Source organism: Cetorhinus maximus, chromosome 17 (assembly GCF_964194155.1).
Source record: "Cetorhinus maximus chromosome 17, sCetMax3.hap1.1, whole genome shotgun sequence".
Classification (NCBI taxonomy): Eukaryota; Metazoa; Chordata; class Chondrichthyes; order Lamniformes; family Cetorhinidae; genus Cetorhinus; species Cetorhinus maximus.
The window spans coordinates 17895623-17913582 of NC_135895.1; the positions used below are offsets into that span (position 1 = coordinate 17895623).

A 17960-nucleotide genomic window follows, 5' to 3' on the forward strand; every position below is an offset into this window, starting at 1 on the left:
CCCATAATAGTGTGCTTTTTTTTTTGTCTTCAAATTGAGTGTTTTAACTTTTTTTAAACAGCTCAGAAGAATAATCCAGCTCAAGAGATGGGCCGATGTTCCCGATTAAGCGAAAGCAGCAGCAGTTCCTCAGACCCTGGAAGTGACAGCAGCAGTAGTGACTCTAGTTCTTCAGATAGCAGTGACACTGAATCAGGTTAGGTATCAACCTCTATACATAAATGAATACAGCTGGGTACAATTAACATTTCAAATACTACTATCTCCCACCTCTGCAGCTCAAACTATTCTTTTTAAAACTTTGTCATGGAGTCATTACAGAAAACTGAGCTAGTTATTAATGATCGTTCTTGTATAATGCAGTATTGGAAGCTCAGGTATTCTTTGGGAAAGGACATTTCAAAATATCAATGAAAAATTATATACACATCAACTATATTGCTTGAAGTGCAATGCATTTCATCCAAACATACAAAATGACACAGGTAGAGACTAGCTGGTCTATCAAATCTGTCCCAGAAATTCATCATTTTTTTCAGTCTGAAAATGTCAGTCAGTCATGGTACAATTGTTTTGCTTAAGGAGGCAAATATCGAGCAAAATAAACTTAGAAGACCAATTGACCTGTAATAAAATCTGCAAATTCTTGAAATAAACAGCAAGTCAGTCAGCATCAGTAAAGAGAAAAAAAAGAGGTTATACTTCAAACGTTGACTGATCACCTGATGAAGATTTATATGCAGAACATTAACTTTGACATTTCTTTTTGCAGGTGCTGGATGATAGGCTTTGCATTTCCAGCATTTGCTGATTTTTTTCCAGCTATTTTCAAATTGATCTGTGTTGAGTAAAACTTAGCTTGCATACCTTTTATGTTTCATGTTTTTAATTTGCTCACTACCTAACTGGAGTTCACCGTGAATGCTTCTATATTCATTGTAATGTTTCGAGTGTTGTGATTTCGTATCTGGTGCATAATATGGATCGAGAGGCTAGTTAACCATGTTTTCTGGATTTGTTAGTCAGTTGTAAGGGATATTTCAGATTTGGCTCTTGTAGTGCTGTTTTCGTACAATGTAGTACACTGTTTTGTAGTACACTGTAGTACAACTTCTTACAGCTGCTGCTGATTAGAATAAGGTCAACGCTAGGAATTAAAAATATAGTTTACTAGAAGTGCTCTCCATGTATAATCATCTATGGGGAAACTTGTTCACTCTGGAGAAATAATTTAAATTGACTTTTGTAATATTTAATTTGTCAGAAAATTTGTGTCTTTATGATTCTGAATTATATAGTCATATCAGTTGTCAGGCTGGTAAAAGGAGATTGCGGGGGCAAAAAGGTATTTGCATCTCCACTTTATTGTCTGGATACAAATATTAATGGTCAGGTCTTCTAACAGTTTTTGTTGTTTTAAGTTTCTAACAGATGGTGAACTGAGCAATAGTTTACAAAAATCTTTTTGTTCTGTTGTGTATGATGTAGTTAATCTGTTTTGTAACACAATGTGATACCCCTTACGTCTGTCAGTATCAATACTTTACTGCGTCATTAGGAAGCATTCTTTCCCCAGACTGAACTGTCTGCTACTTGATCTTTTTTATCACCCCTTTTTCAACTGCTAGTGGAATTTGCCTGACCCCAAGTCACTTCACTGTCTTGATAACTTGAATATGCTGTCTGAAATTGTATTTCTATCCTTGTGTTTTCACAATTGGACTGAAGTTAAAATTTAGAAGTCTTAATATGCCAAATGAAAAGTTTTGTAGTGACTGAAATACATTTATTTTGTCAAAAGTTTACTAAATCTTTTGGTATTTCTGTATTGGAGACTTAATCCCTTTCATCATTTAGTAATGGTTAAAATGGGGCATTTTATTATTGCTACAGCGTAGATTTCAATCGAACATTTCTGGCCGTTAACAAACTTGTATAAATACAAAAATTGTCAGATCATTTAATTTTGATACCTTTAATTTTTGTATAACGTATATCTAACAAGTGGTATTTAGTCTGTAGGATAATGCTTTTCCATCAATTGTTTACAATTTCATTAAACAAATACATTTAAATCATTTATGTTGTTAGGTTTCCTAAAGGGCAAGACATTTGAAGAAAATGGTCAATTGTCAATAGATGACTTTTTTTTGCCACAAAGTTTATATAACATTCCTAGTTGCATAAACATTCTACTCTTCCTAAAAGCAGCAGGGAGCATCCATACCAGTTTTTATTAGTTTTTACTCTGCTTTCTTTCATATTGAAGGAAATAAAAGATTTGCAAGCGTTTATATATGCAAGTTAAACATTCACTCAATGTACCAATAGTCTTAACTTGTTATTTGTAGTGTTAAACTAAGTAGCTGCATGTTTAACTTGTGACACTACAGAATTGTGGTTGCCTCTACCTGTAAAATACAGAGATAGCTGTTTGCTTTATATTTTTGTCTTGGGTAAATGAGTTCACTGGCCACCCGAACTCTCATGCATGCCTTCCTATGTTCTCATCAGTTGCTGCTTGCAATCAGTAAAGGGGAGAGACTGATGTAAGAATAAACAGAGATGGTTTATTGAGACATAGGGCAGAGCACCAGATCATACGTCTCCAGAACTAGACTTACATTTCCCAGTTGCAGCGCCGTACAGTAATTTGTCAGTGCTGTCACATGATCATACTTGCATTCTCTTAAAGGGACAGGGTACCTCACTTTGCCACATCCCTTCCCCTTTACTTAAAAGTACAGCTAACCAGCAACTATTTCCACAATAGCTATTTACAGGTCAGGTCTCTCTGGATGCTTTCTTGGGCATGTTGAATATCTCAGTTCAGCAACCTCAGCTGGTTTTTCCGAGACCTCCTTTTCAGGGGACTTTTGTTCACTAGGTTCCTCCACTAGGAAATTGGCAGGTTTGTCTCCTTGGAGCCCCACAGGTCCCGCCGGTACTTCCAAATCATGTGACATGTTCTCTACATGTGGCACAGACTCGAGCGTAGATGAAGACTGCATTTATTGGGGGACTGATGTTCTTTAGTGGAGATAATCCACGTGTCCTCTGGCCATTTACCGATACATTATAGGAGAGGGGTCCAGTTACTGCACTTACCTTGCCTAACAGCCAATTGGGCCATCTCCAAAGTTCTTCACGAGGACCACCTCCCACCGTGAAAGTTCTTTTGCGACCATGACCATCGTGCCTGATCTCCTGCGCCTCTTGGCTTTTCTCTACCCTTCCCTCTAAATTCGGCAGGATAAGGGTCAGGCAGGTGCGGAGACATGTCTTCATTAGTAGTTCTGCAGGGGCGATGCCAGTCGTTGTGTGTGGCATGATCTGGTATGCGAACAAGAACTGGGACAATCTTGTGCCGAGGGAATCCCTTTCCATCTTTTTCATCCCAGATTTAAAGGTTTGGACTGCCTGCTCGGCCAATGCCATTCAATGCTGGGTGGTCGGGTGAAATTTTGATATGGGTAATGCTGTTAAGGGTTGTGAACCTGTGGAACTCCCCGCTGGTAAAAGCGGTCCCATTGTCGGACATGACCTCCGGTAACGCATACACTGCAAAACTCTGCTGCAAACGGTCTATGCTGTCAGCTGACATGGGTGACCAGACTTCATAGATGCCCATCCATTTGGAGTGGGAGTCGATCAGTAAAAGGAACATTGTGCCCAAGAAGGGTCCCACATAATTGACGTGGAGGCACACCCATGGCCACCCCGGCCATTCCCATGGGTGCATTGGAGCTAAGTGGGGGGGAAGCTTTTGCACCTGCTGGCATTGAGGGCAGCTTTTGACCAGGGATATATCCAAGTCCATGCCTGGCCACCACAAATAGCTGTGTTCGAGCATCTTCATTCTGTTAATAGCTGGGTGAGCACTATGTAGCTCAGTTAATAACAGCCTTCGGGGCACGATAACCCTTGCTCCCCAGACTAATATGCTGCCCTGGCAGGAGATTTCATATTTGTGATCGGAATAAGGCTTCATCTCCTTTGATTTAGATCCACCTGACAAACCATTCGAGACCTGCACCTGGACGTTAGACAATAGTGGGTCCCAGCTTGTCCACTCACTCACTGGTTTGCCTGGTCTGAACAGGGGAGGAATCCAGAATAGCACTAAGACCAGTTCCTGGGGAATCAGAGTCTCCCCGTTATTAGCTGGCAGGGGAAAGGTGGCTTAGTGCATCAGCATATATGAGCTGAGTTCCTAAATGGTGAACAAGTGTATTCGTAGGCAGCTAATGTTAGTGCCCATCTCTGGATGTGAGCTGATGTGATAGGTGGTATCGCTTTATCTTCAAATACATAAAAACATACATTGAAAGTAGGAGTAGGCAATTTGGCCCTTCGAGCCTGCTCCACCATTCATTATCATGGCTGATCATCTAACTCAATAACCTCCTCCTGCTTTCTCCCCATTTCCTTTGATCCCTTTTGCCCAAGACCTATATCTAACTCCTTCTTGAAAACATACAATATTTTGGCCTCAACTACTTTCTGTGGTAGCGAATTCCACAGGCTCACCACTCTGGGTGAAGAAATTTCTCCTCATCTCAGTCCTAAATGGTCTACCCCGTATCCTCAGACTGTGACCCCCTGGTTCTGGACTCCCCCGCCATCGGGAACAACCTTCCTGCATCTACTCTGTCTAATCCTGTTAGAATTTTATAGGTTTCTATGAGATTTCCCCCCCTTAATTCTTCTGAACTCCAGCGAATATAATCCTAACTGACTCCATCTCTCCTCATATCTCAGTCCCGCCATCCCAGGAATCAGTCTGGTAAACCTTCGCTGCACTCCCTCTATAGCAAGAACACCCTTCCTCAGATAAGGAAACCAAAACTGCACAAACTATTCCAGGTGTGATCTCACCAAGGCCCTGTATAATTGCAGCAAGACAACCCTGCTCCTATACTCGAGTCCGCTCGCTATGAAGGCCAACATACCATTTGCCGCCTTTACCGCCTGCTGCACCTGCATGCTTACCTTCAGCGACTGGTGTGCGAGGACACCCAGGTCTCATTGCACATTTTCCCCCTCCCTCAATTTTATAACCATTCAGATAATCTGCCATCCTGTTTTTGCTACCAAAGTGGATAACCTCACATTTATCCACATTATACTGCATCTGCCATGCATTTGCCCACTCACTCAGCTTGTCCAAATCACACTGAAGCATCTCTGCATCCTCCTCACAGCTCACCCTCCCACCCAGCTTTGTGTCGTCTGCAAATTTGGAGATATTAAATTTAATTCCTTCATCTAAATCATTAATATATATTATGAATAACTGAGGTCCCAGCACCGATCCCTGCGGTACCCCAATAGTCACTGCCTGCCATTCAGAAAAAAACCCGTTTATTTGTTTCCTGTCTGCTGACCAGTTTTCTATCCATCTCAATACACTACCCCCAATCCCATGTGCTTTAATTTTACACACCAATTTTTTTATGTGGGACTTTGTCGAAAGCCTTCTGAAAGTCCAAATAAGCCACATCCACTGGCTCCCCCTCATCAACTCTAGTCGTTACATCCTTGAAAAATTCCAGTAGATTTGTTGAGCATGATTTCACTTTCGTAAATCCATGCTGACTCTGTCCGATTCTGCCACTGCTTTCCAAGTGCTCAACTATTAAATCTTTTATAATGGACTCTAGAATTTTCCCCACTACCGATGTCAGGCTGACTGATCTATAATTCCCTGTTTTCTCTCTGCCTCCCTTTTTAAATATTGGGGTTACATTAGCTGCCCTCCAATCTGTAGGAACTGTTCCAGAGTCTATAGAATCTCGGAAGATGACCACCAATGCATCCACTATCTCTAGGGCCACTTCCTAAATACTCTGGGATGTAGATTATTAGGCCCTGAGAATTTATCAGCCTTCAATCCCATCAATTTCCCCAACACCATTTCCCGACTAATACTGATTTCTTTCAGTTCCTCTCTCTCACTAAACCCTATGTTCCCCAACATTTCTGGTATGTTATTTGTGTCCTTTTTGAAGACAGAACCAAAATATGTATTTAGTTGGTCAGCTATTTCTTTGTTCCCATTATAAATTCCCCTGTTTCTGATTGTAAGGGACCTATGTTTGTCTTCACCAATCTTTTTCTCTTCACATACCTATAGAAACTTTTACAGTCAGTTTTTATGTTCCCTGCAAGCTTACTCGTACCCTATTTTCCCCTTCTTAATCAATCCCTTGGTCCTCCTTTGCTGAATTCTAAAGTGCTCCCAATCCTCAGGTCTGTTGTTTTTCTGGCCAATTTGTATGCCTTTTCCTTGGATCTAATACTATCTCTAATTTCCCTTGTAAGCAATGGTTTGGCCACTTTTCCTGTTTTACTTTTGTGTCAGACAGGAATAAACAATTGTCGCAGTTCACCCATGAGCTTTTTGAATGTTTGCTTAAAAAGGGATGACGGTGGATAGGCAATGGCAATGTTTCCCAATCCATCATAGCCAACTCACGTCTCATACCATTGTAGTTTCCTTTATTAAGATTCTGGACTCTAGTCTCAATCAACTGCTTCAGTCTCCATCTTGATGAAGAATTCTATCATATTATGGTCGCACATCCCCAAGGGGCCTCGCACAACTAGATTGCCAATTATTCCTTTCTCATTACACAATACCCAGTCAAGGATGGCCTGTTCTCTAGTTGGTTCCTCAACGTATTGGTCCAGAAAACCATCACGTATACACTCCAGGAATTCCTCCTATGGTATTGTTACTAATTTGATTTGCCCAATCTATATGCAGATTAAAGTCACCCATAATTACAGATGTTCCTTTATTGCATACATCTCTAATTTCCTGCTCAATGCCATTCCTAACATCACCACTACAGTTTGGTGGTCTATATACAACCCCCACTAATGTTTTGTCCCCCTAGTGTTTCTCAGCACTACCCATACAGATTCCATATCGTCGGAGCTAATATCTTTCCTCACTATTACATTAATTTCCTCTCTAACCAGCAAAGCAACTCCACCACCTTTTCCTTTTTGTCTGTCCTTCCTAAATACTGAATACCCCTGGATGTTCAGTTCCCATCCCCGGTCACCCTGCAGCCATGTCTCCGTAATCCCAACTATATCATACCTGTTTACATCTATTTGCGCGGTTAATTCATCCACTTTGTTGTGACTGCTCCTCGCTTTAAGGCACAAAGCCTTAAGGCTTGTTTTTTTAACATTACTTGTCCCGTTCCCATTATTTTTCACTGAGGCCCTGTTTGATTCTTGCCCTTGATTCCTCTGCCTATCACTTTTTCTTATTCCTCTTTCTCTATTTCTTATTCCTCTTTTGTTCTTGTCCTTGATTTCCCCCTCTTCTGACTCCTTGCATAGGTTCCCATCCCCCTGCCATTTTAGTTTAAACCCTCCCCAACCACTGTAGCAAATAGTCCCCCTAGGACATCTAGTCCCGGTCCTGTAACCTGGCCAGTTTGTACTGATGCCACCTCCCCCAGAACTGGTCCCGATGTCCCAGGAATCTGAAACCCTCCCCGTGACACCATCTCTTCAGCCATGTATTCATCCGATATATCCTGCTATTTCTACTCTGACAAGCAAGTGGTACTGGTAGTAATCCTGAGATCACTAACTTTTGAGGCCCTACTTTTCAACTTATTTCCTAACTCCCTATATTCTGCTTTTAGGACCTCATCCCTTTTTTTTACCTCTGTCGTTTGTACCAATGTATACCTTGACCACTGGCTGTTCACCCTCCCCCTTCAGAATGTCCTGTAGCTGCTCTGACATCCTTGACTCTAGCACTAGGGAGGCAAAATACCATCCTGGAGTCTCGTTTGAGGCCACAGAAACACTTATTTATTCCCCTTACAATTGAATCCCCTATAATTATTGCATTCCCACACTTCTTACTCCTCCCCTGTGCAGCAGAGCCAACCATGGTGCAATGAATTTGGCTGTGTTGCTGCTTTCCCCGAGGCCATTCCCCTCAACAGTATCCAAAGAGGAATATCTGTTTTGCGGGGGAATAACCACAGGAGATTCCTACACTGCCTGCCTAGTCCTCTTGCTCTGCCAAGTGGTCACCCATTCCCTTCCTGCCTGTGGACTCTTAGCCTGCGGTGTGACCACCTCTCTATATGTGCTATCCACAATACTCTCCACCTCACGGATGCTCCAGAGTGTCCCCAGCCGCTGCTCCAGCTCTGAAACCTGGGCTTCCAGGAGCTGCAGCTGGAGACACTTCCCGCACACATGCTGGCCCCGGGTACTGGAAATGTTCCCAGCTTCCCACATAGAGCAGGAGGGGCTTGTGGTTGGTTATAATATGGAAATGGCAACCATGGAGATATTGATGAAACTTCTGGACGCCCACAATAGATAATCCCTCCTTTTCAATCTGGGAATATTGTTGTTCTGCGACAGTGTGCGAGATATATAACCAATGGCCTTTCGGAGCCATCTGCCATCCAATGTGAAAGCACTGCGCCTATTCCATAAGGGCCCACATCACATGTTAAAATTAATTCCTTCTTGGGGTCAAAGTAGACCAACAAGGCTAACAATCTTAACAGTCACTTCACTTTCAGGAAGGCATCCTGGTGCGGGGCTTGCCAACTCCATTTCTGGTTCGCCTTAAGCAGGCTATATAATGGGGCCAGCACAGTTGAGAGGTTTGGGAGAAATTGGCCGTAGTAGTTTACCATGCCTAAGTAGAACTTAAGCTCTGTGGTATTTCTTGGGGCAGGTTCCTTGCAAATGGCCTGGACCTTTATTTTTCCACAGGATGCAGGCCCTGCACATCAACCTTGTGGCCCAAGTAAACTACCTCCTTAGCTTGGAACAGACACTTCTCTCATTTTAAATATTTCCCTGCTTGTGCGAAGCTTTTGAGCACCGCACCCAGATTTGCTAAGTGTTCATAATTGGTCAGTCCTGTGATCAATACGTCATCCAAGTAAATGAAATCATGGTCCAATCCTTGGAGCAAGTTTTCCCTCGTTCTTTGGAAAATAGCAAATGCCGAGGAGACCCCAAAGGGTAGACGTGTGAATTGATGCTCTCCTTGGTGTGTATTAATGGTGATGAATTCCCTAGAGTCCTTTTCCAACTCTACTTGCTGGTAGGCATGGTTCATGTCTAATTTCGAATATGTGGTGCCCCCTGCCAACTTTGAATTCAATTCCTCAATCTTGGGTATCAGATGTCTATCAAGTTTGGCCACCTTTGTTCACCGCATAAACGCACGCTTTGGTCCAGCTTCAGTACAGGTACAACTGGTGCCTCCCACTTAAAATTGCACTGGTTGTAGGATGCCCAGTTTTTTCCAGTCTGTCCAGTTTGGTTTCAACTTTGTCACGTAGACCGTAAGGGACTGGTCTGGCTCTTATAAATCTAGGTATTTCATTTGGGTCTACATGGATCCTGGCCTGTAGCTCTCGAATCTTTCCTAACTTGCCATTGAAAACGGAAGCATACTTTCACAACAATTCCTGTAAGCCTTTCGTTGTAATTAGAAAAATTTCAGCCCATTTCAATTGATTCTTTTTGTGCCAGTTGCGGCCATTAAGCTGGGACTCTCTCCAGCTACCATTAACAAGGGCAACCTTTCAGATTGTTCTCCATACGTTGCCGAGATTTGGCATAACGCGTTCAGTCTTATTCTTCGCCTGCGTTTGTCCTCAGCTTTGTGTCTGAAACTTCTAACTTCAAAGGATGGATTCCTTTACTCAAATATGTAAAATGTATGCTCTCCAATGACGGACATCAACACTCCCGTATCAACTTCTATTTTAAAGGGTTGTCCGTTAACTGTAAAGACTACATGGGTTGGCTCAATTCTACTCATTTAATGAATGGATGTCTGACTCTATTTCTTCCGGCTCTTCCTTGAGGCATACTTCACGATTTTTCCTTCTGCCTTTATAGTGTTGTTTTAACCTTTCTCTGAAGTGTCGCCTTATGTCACCTTATGTGACCCTAGTGGTGGCAGAAAAAGCACTCAACTTGCTTGAGTTGTCATTCGCTCACTGGAGGCCTGGATGTATTTCTCTCATTCATTTTGTGGGTTTTCACTGCAGTACCGTTGTTTTTCAATGGTCTAGAGCTAGAGAGCGTTTCCCGCCTTTCCCTGGAGTCCGACGTTTTTGCACCTTTTGTTGCCGGATTGTCCCACTCAACCAGATGGATGGCGCCATTTCGTGTATCTTTTATAACTTTGGAATTTCTAACGCGATAGCTAATTCTAATGCCTTATTGAAGCCTAGGATAGGTTTGGACAGCAGACGCCTTTGGATAGTATCATCTCCATTCCCACATATCAGCCGGTCTCTCAACATATCACTAATGGATGTTCCGAGTTCGCAATGCTTAATTGATGCCTTTAAAACAGCCATATAGTCAGTTATTGCCTCCTCTGGAAGCCTGTTCCTTGAATTGAACTTGAAGTGCTGCATAGTAACTGAGGGATTTGGTCTCAGATGGCTCTGTACAATTTTTATTAACTCATCAAAAGCCTTTGATTCTGGGGCGCTAAGTGACGTAAGGCTGCGGATCAACCCATAGGTTTTGCTTCCACATGAGGACAAAAGAATTGCCCTCTTCTTCTGCTCCCTGCAATGTTAGCAGTGGGAAAAAAAGGACGCTATGCATTTGACATATTGAAGACCAGCCATCTGAAATGGGGTCGAATGGATCGACACGCCCGAACTGCAGCATCATGAACGACTGCAAGGGGATTGCACTTCTGAAAGGCTTTCCAGGTAATGATGAATTTAGGTGTTTGGCTCCAGAACTAGATTTACAGTTCCCAGTTGCCCACACTGTGCAGTGATTTATCAGTGCTGTCACATGTTCAGTAGACTTGCATTCTCTTAAAGGGACAGGGTACCTCACTTTACCACAAATGTATAAATATTTCCATTTCAAAATCAAGCTTATTTTTAAATCACAATAGATAAGATTACTGTCTGCTGCTCCCTATGTTTTTCTCTGCCCTCTCTCCCGCATCTTGTACTTAGCTTTTGTTTTGGTTTCTATAAAATCAACCAGATGTGTAATCAGAAATCATTTTTCCATTTCTCGCTTTACCTTTCTCTTGTTCTCTTTATTTCCTCTCTCACCACCTCATCAAAAAAGCTAATCATTAATTTTACTAAATGTTATTAATTGAAGTTAAAATCCACCTGCTACTATGGTGTGATTTGAACCTCTGTCCCCAGAGCATTAGCCTGGGCCTCTAGATTACTAACCCAGTGACATTACCACTGTGCCACCCAACTCTACCTCACTACTATCTCTCTTGACGCCACTGTTGCTAAATTATCAGACTGCTTATTTGATATCCATTACTGGATGAGCGGAAATTTCCTCCAATTAAATATGAGGAAAACTGAAGCCATTGTTTTGTTCCCTGCTCCAAACTCTGTTCCCTAATTACCAATGGCATCCTATACAATGGCAGCAGTTTAAGATTTTTCACAAAGGTGTCCTATTTGACCCTGAGATGAGCTTCTGATCACACATTGCGTCATCATTAAGACCACCTATTTCCATCTTCGTAATATCGCTTGGCTTCACCCCTGTCTCAGCTCATCTGCTGCTGAAACCCTTATTCATACTTTTGTTACCTCAAGACTTTGCTTTTATAATACACTCTAGGCTGGATGTACGGATAAAAATCCCCCAAAAAAAGAGGGCTATCAAAATGTACTTAACAACTGTATTTTTTTCTTTAAAATGTTTCCAATATCATGCTGGCTATCAGAGAGCCTGATCTGAAGTTCATTTTTAAAGGCATCTCTCTCATTCTACCCTTCATAAACTTGAGGTCATAAAACTCTGCTGCTCATGTCTTAATTCACCCATCTATCACCCTTTTGGCTCGCAGTCAAACAGCGTTTTGGTTTTAAAGTTCACATCCTCGTTTACAAATTGTTAGGAACTAGAGAGCTTGAGTAAGTTAAATGTGTATTTGTGTGTGTTAGGAATTAAGTATATTTTTAAGTTTAATTTGTATTTTTGTTTTTGTGGGTTAAAAGGATGAAACCTGAGTTTTAGTTTCACTTTAAAAGATGCCTGCATTTTAATCAGATTTTAAGACTCTTGAAGGGGAGTTAAAACAAGGTAGAAAAAAAACCCTGCTGTTGCCTAGCAACAGGGGTCCAGAGGAAGGGATCCCACACACACACAAAGCAGTTTTGAGTTCAGTTGCTCTAAAGTTCAAAAGAGTTGCCTGCAGAAACAGTATAGGAGAGGGACAGATGGCAAATCCCAAACTAAAGTTAAAACCAGCTGCCAGGAGAAGCTGGACAGGAAGGAGCTGCAGGAAGCAAATTTCCCCAAATAACAGAAAAAGAGGGGTCCCGTGAAGACCTTGTATTCAAAGGGAATGAACAGCAATCTGGAGAAGGTACTCTTAAGTGAGGTTGTGATGAGCAGTGAAAGGTTCCAAGCTTAAAGGGAGAAGCTGCAGGACACAGATTTAAAGTAATACAGGCTTGCAAGAAGCCAGAAGATCCAAGGAGACAGCTGAAGGCCTGTAACTCTTTACTATGGGCTTGTGAAGCAGTGGTGTTCTGTTAGCACAGCTGCATGAGAGAGAGTGCATGGAAGGAAGCTTGAATGCACGTGGCGATCCAGGGGAGAGGAACATCAAAAGGAGAGTCTGAAACCCTGAAGAATGGACCCTTGTGGAAGGCAACTGAGAGAGAGTGTTGGTTTGGGAGAAGGTTCCAAAGAGTTCTTCAAGTGGAGATTGGAAATCCTCATGTGAAAGATGGAGTTCAGTGAGACTGCTTGACTCACGGTGTGATAAGGCTGGGGGGAGTTGATGAAGAATCCATAGCATCTGTTTGGGGTGGCATTTGTCACTTGGTTTCAGAGTATGGTGTGCCTGACCACAGGTCACCTATTGATTTACATGGACTGTGTACTTACTGTAGACATTAGAGTAAAAGATAGTTTTTGTAGCTTGTGTTATCCTTGCAAATTTGTATATATCTGTAAAGGTATAGTTGTGGGTGAAGGAGTATTGTAATATAGTTCATCTTTTCTTGTTTAATAAATGTTTTATTCTTTTGTTAAAAGTTCATCAGCTGACTCCTGTGATTCTCTTCAGTAGCCACTCTCCATGTATCTAAACAAAAAAATAAAAGGATCTATCAAGGCAGGTTACATCCTGAGATCTGGCTTGTCCAGTAGTAACATGGGCTGGGGTCATAACAAAATCCCTCCATGACCTCTCCCATCCTTCTTTCTCATCTCCTCCAGGCCCACAACCCTCCAAGATGTCTGTGCTCCTTTAATTCTGCCCTCTTGAGCATCCCCAGTTTTTAATGCTCCATCATTAGTAGCCATGCCTTCAGCTGGCTCGGCCTTAAGCTCTGGTATACCTTTCCTCTACCTCTGCCTGTCTACTTGCTTTCCCACTTTAAGACAAACCATAAAACCTAACTCTTTGACTAAGCTTTGTTTATCTGATGTAGCCCAGTGTCATGAATTGTTTTAAAATGCTCCTGTGAAGCACTGAGACTCTGGGATTTTTAAAAAATGTCACTATACACACACTTGTTGCTGCACAGTCTTGAAGCAAATTTACTGTGTTGATGTCGGTTGCTAACTCCTTCAGAGTGTCACTTTTTCTATCGTTGCATCCCTTGCAGAATAAGTATATTGAGTACATAAGTATACTCAATAAGTGTGACTCTTCCACAACATTTTGACATGTCAATGAATTTATGTTTAGAACAGTGTCGCTTTCTTGCACTATCAAATCCAGAAAGAATCTGGATGGATGACGACAATGTTGAGAGATACTGGCTGCTGGTTGGGTCAGTACTTTATGTATAATGCATTCGTTGTCGACATTTTACACCAACTGGTTTCCATTGACTTAAGTTGCCCAACCTCACATCATGTGGCACCAAATTAAATTTGGATCTTGAAAAATGGAAAGTTGTGGACAAAGTAACAACAAGGTAATGGTTGCATACTTAGAAGCTGCCCACTTTACTAGCAATAATAGGGAAGCAGATCAATCACAGTTGGTACATGGAAGATTCTGTTTTAAAATAAATCTCCTTATCACAAAATAAACCTCTTTGAGTCCTTTTTCTCTGAAGTATAGAGTTGTTGTTGGTATCAATAACCTTACTATCCCCTGGCTAAACTTGGCTGAGGAACAAAATATCACCTTCATAAGTTCCTCTTCGGTCTTTGGGTCAAGCCATTCTGCACATACTGTACTCCCAGTAAGTTGTTTTTGTGTATAACAGTTAGGATGATCATTTCTACATTTGTTTTTTCTTAGTTGCTTTTAGGAAAAGAATTGATGCAATAGGCATGCTCGTATCTGACATACGCAAGAATGATTACATGCGACAATGACTTAACTGCACAATTTTAGCCATATCAAATTCTTCTCCCTGTTGACTTCCAGAGTGGTATGTGCAAATGCTTTTATTCAGTTTTATTTCCGATTTAATCTTTTAACGTGTATCTTGTATGTTGATCTGGTAGCTATCTTCAATTTGAAAAAGAAACAGACAACAATACAGCAGACCACTAGAAATATAGCAATATCCAGGATTAATATGTGTACACAACTTTGGAACATTACAGATTGTGAAACTACCTCCCCTTTACCCTCTTCAAATTCACAATTCTGTTTGATTCTTGAGGGCAATTAGAGACTGGCTATAAATGCTGGCCTAGCCAGTGATGCCCATGTCCTGCAAATGAATTTTTTTTTAAATTCTCTCTGCTCATTGCTGTCTAGCAAGGTCTGAGATCTCAAAGACATGCCTAAGAGAAATCAGATATTTTGGAAACATACTTTCTTCAGGTGTATTTCAAATTTTTAAATGTAAATTTATTGCACACAGTGATGTTGATAATGGGGAATGGAATTTATCATACTTCATCGAGATGCAGTATCAAACACTTGGATTAGGAATTTGCAACCAAATGCAAAATAAAGCCCTGCTGCAATCCCAATGCAGAAGTACACCACCTACTGTGCAAATCTGACATTTTTCTTCCCACTTCCTCACAGCATCAATCCAAAGGACAGTTTTGTGCTGTAGGCTCATGCTGACTAGAAATTGGACTGAAATTGTTTCAGCACATTTCATGTAAATCCCCCACAGCCAAAAGATGGGGGCCACAATAGTCCGGACTGGATTTGAACACTGATTTGTGTGTAGACCAAGGTATATCTCAAGTTTGTCGGGTCTTCTAAAATCTGGCTAAATTGTTTTTTTTTTCATTTGTGGTCACAGTTTTCTATGTATGCCGGTACATTTGGTTCTTTGAAGAACATTGTGAATTGAACCATCTATTAAAACTGACAATTCAAATAATCTAGGATATAGCTCAGTTGAATTCATAAGTGACAGTATCTCTGTCAGTATAGCAAGGTGCCTCAAAGTTCAATTACTGAACTTTGTCAGTCCTTCCACAGTAGAGAAAAGTACAAGTGATTGTAAGTATAGGAATTGCTTGCAAATAAAGGGGTCGGGAAGAGGATAATTCTTTGTACAATCTCTGCTTATTCATAGGTGACATTTTTTAACAGCATCTTCTCCACACCACACCACCCCAATCTGTAACTTAAAATATTGAATATCTTTCTAACCACTTTAGTGAGAGGTAGCTCAAATGGTAAAACAGGTTCAGAAATATGTTAGTAATCTCCACTGGAAACATGAAAGCTTCAAGCATTTCTGCGGAGTCTCGCAGGGGCCTGTACTACGGCCTCAAGTTTACACAACTTATATCAATGACTTAGATGAGGGGAGCGGTGGTATGCTGGCTAAATTTGCAGATGATGCAAAGAAAGGTAGGAAAGTATGTTGTGAAGAGGGCGTAAGGAGGTTGCAGACTGCTATATATAGGTTGAGTGAGTGGGCAAATATCTGGCAAATAGAGTTTTAATGTGGGAAAATGTGAAGTTGTTCACTTTGGCATGAAGAATAAAAAAGCTGAGCGTTACTCAAACAGAGAACGGCTGCAAAATTCCGAGGTGCAGAGGGATCTAGGTGTTCTAGTGCATGAGTCACAAAGTTAGTATGCAGGTACAGCAAATAATTAAGGCGGCTAATGGAAGGTTATCCTTTATTACGAGAGGGATTGAACATAAAAGTAAGGATGTTATGCTTCAGTTATACAGGGCATTAGTGAGACCGTATCTTGAATACTGTGCAGTTTTGGTCTCCTTATTTAAGGAAGGATGTAAATGTGTTGGAGGCAGTTCATAGGCTGTATGCCTGGAATGAGTGGGTTGTCTTATAAGGAAAGGTTGGACAGACTGGGCTTGTTTCCACTGGAGTTTAGAAGAGTGAGGGATGACTTGATTGAGGTACATAAGATCCTGAACTGTCTTGACAAGGTGGACGTGGGAAGGATGTTTCCTCTGGTGGGTGAGTCCAGAACTAGGGGGCACTCTTTTTAAAATTAGGCATCGCCCTTTTAGGACAGAGGAAGAGAAATTTTTTTGAGGGTTGTGCGACTTTGGAACTTTCTGCCTCAGAATGTGGTGGAAGTGGGGGTCACTGAATATTTTTTAAGGCATGGGAGATAGATTCTTGTTAGGTAAGGGAATCAAAGGTTATTGGGGGTGGATGGGGATGTGGAAGTCGAAATGCAAACAGATCAGCCATGATAATGAATGGTGGAGCAGGCTCGAGGGCCGAATGGCCTACTATTTCTTATGTTTTTTAATTTGGAGCATTAATAAATTAACTTAAAATCTCTGTCATCCTGTATATATAAAAAAAAATTGTGGTAGACACCATGGGTGGCCCCAAAGGAATCAAAAATGCCAAATTCTCAACGTCAGTCAACTCGTAATCTGCTGAGGTTCCTGCACGAAATGCAGAGCAATGCTGTTGCCAAAGGACCTTTATGGTGAGTAGGTGAATGCTCATTGGCTGGCTTTAGATTGCCTCAAAACACCTAACTGAGTCATTATTATGGCTTCAAAACCAGACTTGTCCGTCAGGGTTGGCATTAGTAACATTTGTGGCACTCTTGCAGTTTAAGATTCTAGACCTTGGTACCCCCTGTAGCATAACTCTGATCTCAGACTACACGATTTTCTGTGGTTGTAGACCTTGCCAATCATTCTTAAAAAAAAAACCTAGCGATCAATCCATCTTCACTGGGTTACAGGTTACACAGCTTGGGTCACAATCACACTGCCTGTAGATTACAGCTGATGACTTAGTCAAAGATATGCTTTTTGGATGCAGGAGAAACCTGCAAGTTTATTGTGACTTCCAATTACTTGTCGGATCCTCAACTGATGGCAGATAGCCTGAAATCATCCATGGAATGGAACAGCCCAGATTTCATGGCCATCACCTCACTGACAGTTGCCCACAAAATTTTGTGGCTTTTTAAGCAGAGAAATGCTCTAATCTGACAGCTGATCCAGTGCGTGCCAACTACATTGAATATGTGACATCTCTGAGCAGGCCAAGAAAGCTCTTCAACCAATGAGATTGAATGATCCTCACTGGGCCATAGGGTGGAATTTTCCCAGAATTGCACTTAAGTGCGGTAGCAGGAGGGTAAAACGGAGTCCTGCCTGCCGGCGCAAATGGTGAGTTTTCACACCTTATCTTCCTGAGCCTGCCTCATTATTATGCACTACCGGGAAACACACCGTTTCCATGGCGGGTGGGCTGTCATTCGCCCACCTGCCATCACCCCACTGTTGCATCACACCGGCTGCCATCTTTAAAGGGCAGCTGCAATCAAAGTGCTCATCGCCACCACTGCCTGGGAGACATGGCCAGCAAAGGCAAAAAGATTGCAGCCCTACCCCCACCACTTCAACGACCGGTCCTCAAGCGACTGCTGGATGCCATGGAGGCTCGCCAGGGTGTGCTCTACCCCCCTGGCTGCAGGATGAGTGGCAAAGTCACCTGCCTGGCTTGGGAGGTGGTGGCAGCGTGGTGAGCGCGAAAGCTGCA

The 17960-nt window shown here is 41.9% G+C and overlaps 1 protein-coding gene across 1 annotated transcript in view; it reads left to right on the top strand.

The window, feature by feature from the left end:
* Window positions 1-17960, top strand: part of LOC144692210 (bromodomain-containing protein 3-like) — a 90488-nt gene that overhangs the window by 40211 nt on the left and 32317 nt on the right. The window contains exon 10 of the mRNA XM_078560781.1: window positions 62-196. Within this exon, the coding sequence (XP_078416907.1) occupies window positions 62-196 (135 nt within the window). The remainder of the gene's footprint in view (window positions 1-61; window positions 197-17960) is intronic.